The following is a 10,962-nucleotide window of genomic DNA, read 5'->3' as shown; positions in this document are numbered from 1 at the left end:
GTAGATACCCTGATACCCTTAACTTGCTGCTCAATTAAAGTTCTCTTCTTCCCAATCCGAGCTGCCAAAACACCAAACAGCAGAGGAAGGTCACGGTTGGGTTCTGCAGGGACCTGTGCCAACACAGGCAGCTTTCTACCTGTCCGTTAATGACTTCAAGAAGGGRTGCAAGCAGCGGGATGACAACGTTTGCTGACAATAGGACAAGGTTTTAAGGATGAGGACAGGCTGAAGAATTGCAGACGGACCTCATTACACTGAGTGACAAAGCAATTTGATATACGTAAGTGTGAAGTGATGCCTATGGGGGAAGGCAGATCTGGCTACACATACAAAACGATGGGCTCTGAGATGACGCTCATCACTCCAGAGTGATCTCATGGCCAAGGATAAATAGATGCATGAAAACATCATCTCAGTAGCAGTCAAACATATAAATTAGCATCAGAAATCAAAAAGGATCAGAAAACAAATGAGAAATTATTATATGCTGTATAAATAATGCCTGGTTCATACAGATCTGGAAGAATGGGTGACTTGGGTTACCGTAAAAAGAAAAAATGCATAAGAAAAGTTCACAGAAGCACAACAGAAATAATTTCTTCCCTATTAAGCAATGGCAACGGCCAGGACTCGTGTGCCTAGAAAATTGAGAATCTGGCAAGGATAAAACAGCAATATATAAAACTATGAGCAGTGTAAACAGAGCAGATAGAGATCAACTGTCCACTGTTTCTTCTCACAAAAATGCAGTGATCATCAGATGATGCTGGTAGGTGTGAGCCAGGTTTAAAACAAAATGAGGAGGCTCCTCACACAGCAAACATCAGAAAACAGAAATCCCTAGGAAAACATTATGAACAAAAGAAGTCCATACAAGCTCAAGCAGACCCTGCACAAGCACTTGGAATAGATTTATTATGGCTTGTCTGGCTAGTAGCCCCTATCAGGTTCTGGGGACCTTTCAAGGGACCGAGCTGAAAATAGCTGGGACTGGGATATCGCAAGAAGGCTGCAGTGCTTTTCATGCTTGTTTTCACTCTTCCCTGTGCACTTACTTCTAGGAGCTGTTGGAGACAGTACTGGGCCAATGTACTCTTGGCTCGAACCAGTATAGCTGCTCTCAAATTCTTAAGCTTCGCATTATAATACACATTGTTTATTTTTTTGCCATTTCCTGAAACCCAGCGATTTTCTCAAGAGCGCTAATAAAAGCACTGCCTCTCAAACTGAGCGTGTCAAATTTTATCAACAAAGCAGTGAAAGTGAAAATTAAAACCCAAATGAAAAAAATGGGTGTGCACCCTTTGCAAAAATATTATCTAAAAAAATACTTATGATTCAAACTGACAGCACTTCTGATATTAAATTTAAAAAATTTGAAGTTCTGCCATCAAGTGGCCTCAGCAGATTCACTGATGAGATGCTGCTAAGTCAACATGGGTCCTAAGAACAGAACAGTTTTGTTCCTGTATCACTGCCCAAGYTTCTACTATTCTGAATTTGGAGCAATATACTTACAGGTGCACTAGGAACTTCAATAACTTGAGCTGAACTGTCTGCTCTCTTTTTGATACGCTGAAAATCTACCCAAAGACTGGGGCTGTTTTGAAGATTCTTATTTCACACCAGGGAAACCAGATACAACATCTGCACAAAAGTGAGATCATTTTGTCAAGGGAGCCTCAAGAAACAGTATTAGGAATGAATCTATTTGAAAACATTCTCATCCACGCAACTTTCTACAACACACTCCTGTGTCTCAGATAATAAGGGTATTGCCCTACTGGATTTGGCCTCTGTTTATCTATATTTAAAAAAATAAATAAATAAATAAATAAAAGCAGGAGAGAGCACAAGAGTTGCACCCATACTAAATTGCCAAGCAAATCTAGGCTCGCTACTTCCGTTTCCATCCTACGTTCTATTTTGCATGCTAACTAATTAGATCTTCTGTTCCAAAGCTGAACAAAGTGGCCTTGTCTAGACGATATTCCACCAAAGAAGGCAGGAAGAACATCTCGCAGGAGATTAAAATGAGAGTAAGCAAAAAATTACAGCTCTGAACGATTCTTAACTGACTGTCGCACCTTAAAGAACATGAAGTGTCTTCATGTGGCTGGACAGTGAAATTGTGCCATTACTTACAGAGCCGCAGGCTGGGATGCGATTCCTTCTCCGGAGGAAGGGATCCAGGGTCACGAGCCTGAGAACAAGGCTGCAAGGGAAGCAGCCACACTGACACCACAAATGTGTGCACGGGCCGAACAGGACTGGAAAACTGGAGTAAAACCCAGACTATCAGTTATTTTGAAAAGATACACGTAGCTGATTTTAATCCCAGAGGCAACGCGGGATAAATTCTTTTGCTATACTCTGTCTTTTGGCTCAGTTGCCAAAAACCGATCCCCTTTGTGAGCCTCCTTAAGAGCAGAGCAACAACATGAAGCAAACACACTTACAAGAGAGGCCTGGATGAAGCTCAGTGCACCAATACATCCAGTTTCAAACCGCACCTTGTCTCCGCATCTACAGGTGACAGATACAACCAGAAGCAGCCCCAGAGCTGCCACAAGTGCATTCTGGAGCATGGCAAGGCGAGGCTGCAGCACCAGCCACAGCTTCAGCAAGTGTCTCGTGGCAGAMGAAATACCACTCTTGGTGCGTGGCTCTGGCATAGCTAGAGTGGTAAGAATTTTGCACTTGGTAATCACTTAAAGAGAATTTCTTTCCTAGTCTAAGAACTTAAAGAACGAGTCCTCTAAGCTCAGCTCTGTGCAAAGATTATGACTCAATTCCCACCCAATGTGGGCTTCTGGAAATGTCTGTGATGTGTATCTGCACACCCGGAAAAACTGCAGCCACAAAAGATGCATCTCTGGAAAGCAAGGGCAGTATTGCAAATGGGCAGGAGTTAGGCTGAGCTCAGGATTTAGGAGTTAGGCTGAGCTCTGGAGCTCAGTCCTCAGAGGACTCACAGAGTGCTCTAGCATCCCCCCAGGATACCGCAAGAGACAGGACACAGCAGCAGGCAGGGCAGTACATTACAGCCATCCCCAATCCCAGCAGCAGAACAAGAGCAAGCAACTTGCTAAGAAACTCCTGGACCAATAAAACTGCCTCCACTACAGGAATATCAGCAAAAGAATAAGAAGAGAAACAAGAGAAAGGTCTCTACCAGAGCACGTTGGGAACAAGATAGTGTTACCTATATTTTAGTTTGATTCTCATTCCTACTGACAACTCAGAAGATCAGAGCTTCAAGGCTTTACACGTCCCCTCCCATGCACCCTCAACTCCATACAGTTTCTTTTTCCAAATATTTAACATCTTCCTCTTTGTTGTAGCCCCAAAGCTACAGTGCTGATTTACTTTGAATTAGCCAAGTTCTATGGCAATTAGTACAGGTGTTAAAGGAGGGCTTTGATAGACAGTATTGAGTAAAATTATGGAAGTAAACACACTCTTGTAAGCTACAGAAACATCCTGGTTCTCCCCACCTCCCATACTTCAACTTGGAAGAAATCCTACTTTTAAGAAATGCACTTATTTTCATGAACAGATTCCACCTAAAGTACAATTTTGCATTAAAAAAAAAAAATCTTTAAATAAAGTAAACAAACCAGCATTCCTAGTCCTTACTGGCCCACAAGGAGCCAGGATAGCAACCAGGCAATCAGGTAGCCAGTCAGACCAGTAGGGGGAAAAAAAAAGCTTGATTAAGAGGACTTCAAAATTCAGCTGCTCAAACTTGTATCACAGCAGTCACCCAAACAACTCATTTTCCCACTTTGCTCCTCAAGAACACAGCAACATTCCTGTGCGATTCTTGAGGCACATTTGTGTGCTAACCAGAAGAGAAATTCCTATTTACAGAGGACAGCATTAGCAAATGTACACAAAGTACATATTGACAACTTGCTGACAAAAATAAAACATGTTTACATTAATCACCGAACTTGTGACTTTCCCTAGACTCTTTATTGAGGGCAATAAACTAGAGCTTTCCATTATAGGGGAAGCACCTGTAACATCTTTACTTGAAGTAGAAGTTTCTAAAGATTTCTAACTGGAAGCACAGCATGAAAAGCAGAGAGATGTTTCTGAGATGACTTCATGTTTGTAGGCAGAATTCTCTCCTTATGGAGCCAGAGGGCCAGGTGCCTTGTGCAAGGTAAAAGGAAAGCAGCAAGAGATCCCACTCATCTCCGGGCCCAAATCACAAACCCTCTAAGAGGCTGGGCAATATCAATGTCCCATAAAATAACGCCTTTAAAAAGGTGCAATTACCCCAAATCTAGTATTTTCAGCAAAGACGTCAACAGAGTTCAGCAGTTGATGAACCCTGGGGTTCAGTTACAGACTCCCTCATAAGCATTACTACAATCAACAGGGATTACAAGAGATGCTTAAGAGAAATACTGAGAACAGYAGTGAGAGGAAAGGAGAGGGCTGGGGGTATCTCAGCACAATTGCAGGCAGCACTTAAGCCTCAAGTGTCTGGAAGTTCTGTTTTGTTTTTCACTATAATGGTACTACAGAGAGGAAAGAAAAAATGATCAGATGTTGAGTTCCACAAGAAGAGATTACTGCAACTAAACCCCACCATGCCAAGCACACCACATTAGTGACAAGTTTGCACTTATCTTTGTGCTCTATATAAATTCAGGTCAGAGCACGGAGCAAGCCGAACAACTCCAACGTTATAAATAATCTCAGGACCTGAAGATATCTGAAACGCCTACAGCTCGTTTCAAGGGACATTTTAACCATTTCTCTTACATATCTGATTCAGAGTCTTTTTAATCAATGGCCAAGCAGTCCTGAACATCTCTTCTCTCTAGGCTGATTTCTTTTTTTTTGGTCTTATTCCTAAGGAGTAAAGCTAACTAAGATGCAACATCTACCTATTCACTTCTTAGCATCTCAGCTTTTTAGCAGTCATTTATAAATAACCTTGTAACAATAGAGAAATAGACTGGAAACTCAGGAAGAATATGAAAAACTGGCTCTTATGTCTTTCTTGCTTCTCACAAGTGGCCATGCATAGGAAATCCACTTGCATGTATCTATAGATACTCCCAGGATGGTCCCTAATGTTTGTGTAGGGTTTATCCTCAAATTGTGCTGGCACTATATTCGTGTGTACACAATATGCACTTTGTTTTTTATTGGCAATAAAAAAGTGTTATGGATTACGACTTTGACAGTTAAACAGTGATGCACAGCTGCCAATTTTATTCATCTGATTTCTGCAATTCCAGTGCTGAAGACTAAAAGCTCCAAGAAAGATGGTCCAAAGCACAGTTTAAAACAGTATTATCTTGGTACACGCCAAATTACAGACATGAGAATAATGGGATCCATAGACTTGGACAATAATGAAAAATGGATCATGCTGACTTTAATCACAGAATCCGCAGCAACTTATAAAAGGATTAAGTAAAAATAGCTCATAATACAGAAGAGTAAAAATTCTAATTGAACACTGAAATAGGTAGCTTATGCTCATTAGCATTGACGATGCAATTTAACACAACTGCATTTCCATACCAGAGACCCATTTCTCACTAATATCACTACGACCTGAARGCTGTGCTACAAGCTTCCCCCCCGCAAAAAGCTTCCCTGCATTTAGGGGAAAAAGGCATTTCCAAACTGCTTTTTTAATAGTTTGTTTTCATCATCATTGTGTGGAAATGTTATTATGTATTTTCATTCAAATTCCTACTACTTTTTTTTTTTTGGGGGGGGGGGGGGGGTATAAATTGTGTCTAACAAGAAACACACCAGGGATCTCTTCAATCCCCAAAGGCACTTTCTTAAAAGGAGAGAGAACAAAGGAGAAAATCTCCCAGCATGTGCTTTCCAAACCAGCTTCTTAGGACAGTATCAAGAATGACAATACCAGAACATAAGCTTTTCTTTTTTATTCTTTGATCCATGTATAATTGAATTGATTATTGCAAACTGTGTAATGATTTCCAAAAGACTTGAGTAGAAGGCAAAGATCACAACAATCTAATAACCAATTTAAAGAGATGTAAGAAATATTGAAGGAAAGATTTAATCACTCAAGTATACTCCTTCCAATTAGGAAGAGCTTTAAATAGCTTACCTTGAGATAAATTAGAGTCTGTATGCAATTATACAGGAATAGTAATTAAGATCAGGAAAATTCACATATGCCTTAGCCTATAGAGCTAGAGAAGTAATCCACAGAGTAAGATTTTTTAAGCTACTTTGTTTAATCAACAGAAATGAAAACATCCTACTTCAATTTATCCAAAAATTTGAGAGTACCTAAGAATTCAGTAACCCTGTGAGCCCAGCATCTCCAAAGCATGTTTCACCTCATCTGATTTCCCTTCCTCTATAGCACACAAATTCCTAAATGGGACAGAAGGCCAAAGTAATTCTTGATCAAATGAGAAAATACTTTACAAGGAGTTCAAGATGCGGAAAAAAAAAATAACTCCTAGTTTTCTTGGGGAAACAAAATCTTTAATTTGACTCTGCGCATTTAGCAAAGCTTTGTGTCAAATCACCTACCCCATTTTCCCTGTTAACTCTCTGGGTCCTCTGCACAGAAAGACAAGAAAGTTTTAGAGACAGAAAAACATGAGCAAAGTTCTCTGCCAAACTTTTTCTCACAAAGGCAGCAAGTAAATTACCCACCATGCAACTCTTCAGTTTGATTTTAGTTTTTACAAGTCACTAGTTCTGAAATCAATGCCATTTGTTGATTAATCAGAGAAGTAGAAAGATTTTACCCTAAAAATAAATAAATAAATAAATAAAATGAAAGGAATTCACTGTTTATTTTTCAAATAGCAGTGTCTGAGTCACAGATTCTCCCTCAGTTAAGTCTCCTTTCAACTTTCAAAAAAAAAAAAAAAAAGTATGAATGTAAAAGTATGTTTTCTTGGGATGTACTCCTACTTGAAAATCCCCACGGCACCCACCTACGATAGAAAACCTTTGCACTGGCCGTGTTTTTCCAAGGATTGCTCGTCTCACCCAGCCCCTAATAACGGAGTTGTACTATTTCTGGAAAAAACTGTGTGTGACACAGCTAAAACATTAGACAGAAATTTCATCCTCGCTCTCCTCCTTCTCCAACAGACACGCATAACCCTCTTTCTTTATATGGTCTACAGAGAAAAGAAAAAAAAAAGTGTTATATCCGCCTATATGGAAGGTTTCAATTTGGGAAGCAACTATTTTTTGTTTCTTAAGTCACATGGCCAAGCCTCCCAGCTCCCATAAAACCTCACTTTTGCAGGGGTTCCATCGCCCCATCCCGGCTTGCAGGTACCGCCAGCGACCCCAAGCAGCAAAGAGAAATTGGAAAGAGCCACTTGGACATTTACCCCTCAGCTCCCTACGACAACAACAACACTTAAAAGAAGGGGAAAAACATAAGTGTAATTTCTCTCTACTGATTCTGGAAAAAAAAAAAAAAAGTGGGTTTAAGAAGAAATCAGTAGGAGAGAGTCTGGACGACAAGTGGACACACATCTATTTCTCCCTAATCCCGAGCTGCAAAGCTGCGGGAAGGGCTCGCGGAGCGGAGCGGCAGCTCCGACACGTGCACACGGAGCCGGAGGATCTGCAGTGGGAAAGGCTTCCCGCTGTGCAGCTCCAAACACCAGTAACTTGTCAGTTTTAATAGTAAAGTCTCACCTTTTAGTGCTGTCCTTTGACCACCGTACTGCCACTTCGGGACACACAGGGAAAGAAGAAACTTTATTCCCTAGTTATTTCACCCCATGTGAGGCTGTTATGCTTAGGTAWACACACACATATCGCTGATTTTCAAGCTAGCTACTGCTCACCTAAAACCCTAGAGTCTGTTMCCAAAACACACTATGCTGTTTACCATTCCCAGATGAAGAGTTTAGCATTGGAATCAGATCCCAAGTTTTTATMCCATTATGTGGGAAGCATAATATGGAAAAAAGAAAAGACTTGGGGGCAACTTCACTTGAATAATACCCCAAGCAGGACATCCCTGAAAACACGGGACAAGGGAGGACCTAAAACTATTTGTCCTGGCCTGCAGACACAGACCCCAAAGGGTTTGAACACGCACAAAACACCAGAACTTCTCTGCATCCCGAGAGCATCTCGAAGCGAAAGCGTGCAAAATGCCTGCTACGCAGGCGAGAAAAAGGGAGGGAAAAAAAAGATAAATAAAGACAAAGCGCTTCCCTAGACATACTTCATGCATTTCATACTGCACACACTTGGGAGCTGGGCACTTTCCACCGTGCCGAGCTGCCCTTCCCCGACGGGGACCGGCCTGCAGCAGCAGCGAGTTCCCAAACTTTGGAGCGCGGCCGCGCAAGGCAGAGCCGGCGGCCGCGGCGAACGGGAGCGGGGCGGCCGGGGGGGCTGTCCTGGCACCCCGTCCCCGCCGAGCCCGCCGGGCGCAGCGCGAGGCCGAAGCTTGGCCCTCCTCCTCCTCCCGCACCCCCGGGGGGGCGGAACAAACTTCCCCCCGGAGCGGCGCGGCCGCTTTTCCGGGCTTGTTTGGGTGTTTACTCGGCGGGGCGCTGACAGCGGAGGCCCGCGCGGGGGCTGCCGCCCGCCCGCCCGCCCGCCGCCGGCCGGGGGCGGCCCGCGCCGCCTGTCACCGCGGCCGGGACCCGCCACGGGCTCCCCCCGCTGGAAACCCGCCGGGGCGGCCGGGCCGAGCGGGGGGGCGGGGGGAAGGACCGGTAACGGCTGCGGTGGCGGCTCCCGCGCCGGGGCAGCGCGGCCGCCACCGCCGGCGGCTCCGCGGGGAGGAGGAGGAGGAGGGAACCGAGCGCGGCGGAGCGCGGGGAAGGGAGGACAGCTCCGCTCCGCGCTCCGCTCCGCGCGCCGTCCCGCCGCCGCCGCCGCGTCCCCCGCTCCCCGCGGGGCTGGCGGCGCGGAGGAGGAGGCGGAGGAGAAGGGGGAGGAGGAGGAGGCAGGGGGGGAGGAAGGCGCGGGCCCCGTCGAGCGGCGCCGCGGAGGGAATTGGAGCTGCGCTGTACCTTTAGTTCCGCACTGTCCGCCATCTTGCGAGCCCGCGCGCAGGCGCAGTGAACCCCGCCGCGGCGCCGCCTCCCCCCGCCCGCCACCTCCCTCCCTCCCGCTCCCCCCCCCCGTGCCGCCCGCCGCGCGCAGCGTTTGAATCGCGGCGCCATCTTGTCCCTCCCGTGGGCGCCGCTCGTGGGAGCCCCCGCGGCTCCCACCGGGGCTCCCGCCGGTCCCCCCGCGTCCCCCTCAGCCCGGCTCCCTCCCGTGAGGAGCGGGAAGGAGGCGGGGGCAGCGCCGATTGTGGCAGCGCCGATGGCAGCAGTGCCGCTCCCGCCTGCTGTCTCCTTGTGCCTCTAGACGGGAGGGAAGGAGGCGGCTGCGCAGTTTCTCTGGGCATAACTTGGTTAAAAGATGGATTTATCCGTCTTTTAGCTGATGCTTTAAGTGGACTCTGTGCTGTGGCACCCAGAAACCACTAGGAACTTCCCAATGGGTGCCTTTGCTGCTCCCCTCTTTCCCTGCCCTACAAAAAGGGGGGAAAAACCCTTTTAATTATTATTCCTGAACTGCAGAGGCAACACAGTTTATCAACAAAATGTCATATCTGTGCTTTTTTAGTCGGTATTTTTTGCCATCCCCCATAAAGACAGGAAAAGCAAGATAAACAGCCTCAGCTCTGTGTTCTGAGGGCCTACAGAACCAGAACGGAGCTTTTAGACCTAAAATGGCCCATTTCAGACCAGATCGTATGCAGGAGAGAAAAAAACATACCCAAAACACCAAGTGATAAGATGACCATGAGGTGATGAAGTTGTTACGTGGAAAGTGGATCCAAACAAGCCAATAATCCCACCCGCAGGAGAGTCATTTGCTGAATGATGTCGGAGATGTGTGAACCTGGATGCGTGGTGGCATCCCACAAATGGATCACATCGTCCCGGCTTTCCAAACCATATTTACAGACTGGTAGCTTCCCCAGTACATCCTTGTTACGCCGGTTGGTTATTAATTTACATACAATTATAATATTGCTCACTCRTTATGTCTGCTGCTAGGCATGCTCAGGGGAAGGGTCTTCACTTGGGCCAGAGTCTCCTTGACTTATTAATTTTTAATATTCTAATAAAGACCATTCACTTAAGGATACATGGATCCTGGGTTCTCTTTGCCAAGTTTGCAATGTGTGAAGAAAATATCCCGGTTTTAATGAGCAGCTCCAGGTTGTCCTTGGTTAAAGAACATCTATTCTACTGACAAGTTTCTGCCCATCCTACCAYGATACAGGGACATCTGATCTACCTAATTTAAACAAGGTGAATCATCCTTCAACAATGTCAGTCAACTTAAATATTAGTGTTTAAGTCATGCACCTTATCTTGATTTGGTTTCCTCGTACCTGTGACTTACTCTGTAATTACAGATTTCCATGGCACCTCTTGCACTTGCCATTAAGGAAGGTGAACATAGTACATCCTTTTAAGCGAGTGAGAGATGCAAGATTTGCCTTTTTTTTTTTTCCTTCCATGACCTTTCTATAGAATTCATCATGGCACTTTCAGAAATGTTTGTAAAGCACCTACATTAGCTGCGCTGCAAGATAAAATAGCATTAATATCCCTACTCTCCCAATTAAAGAAAGCGTGCTTGAGGCCACAYAGGGAATCGGCGGTAAGGAGATTACCACTCATGGTTATTACTGAATTACAATTTATGCCTCCCATGCGACCTGAGGAGTTCACCACAATTTAGAATTAGGTAGTTTCCATTGAGATAAAAATGTGACGGCACCATCTGATATCTTTCCAGGATGCAGCTCTTTGATACCAGCCTGATTATTGGTAGGAATATGTACGAGGTCCTGTTTTCTGGGTGAATCAAAGAGCCTGCTTCTCTTTCCTAACAGTATTTCATTGAAAGTATTTCTTAACTGTATTTTCAGGACAGATTGACAGA

At 44.9% G+C, this 10,962-nt stretch overlaps 1 protein-coding gene across 2 annotated transcripts in view; it reads right to left on the bottom strand.

Moving 5' to 3' along the window:
* Nucleotides 1-9,067, bottom strand: part of PIAS1 (protein inhibitor of activated STAT 1) — a 50,322-nt gene extending 41,255 nt beyond the window's left edge. For both annotated transcript variants that reach the window (XM_026040511.1, XM_026040512.1), the window contains exon 1: nucleotides 9,024-9,067. In XM_026040511.1, coding sequence (XP_025896296.1) covers nucleotides 9,024-9,047 — 24 coding nt within the window. In that variant the 5' untranslated portion in view covers nucleotides 9,048-9,067. The remainder of the gene's footprint in view (nucleotides 1-9,023) is intronic.
* Nucleotides 9,068-10,962: the final 1,895 nt, after the last annotated feature.

This window comes from Nothoprocta perdicaria, unplaced genomic scaffold (assembly GCF_003342845.1).
Source record: "Nothoprocta perdicaria isolate Ctin4 unplaced genomic scaffold, notPer1 scaffold_26, whole genome shotgun sequence".
Lineage (NCBI taxonomy): Eukaryota > Metazoa > Chordata > Aves > Tinamiformes > Tinamidae > Nothoprocta > Nothoprocta perdicaria.
This window is presented reverse-complemented; position numbering and strand designations above follow the sequence as displayed.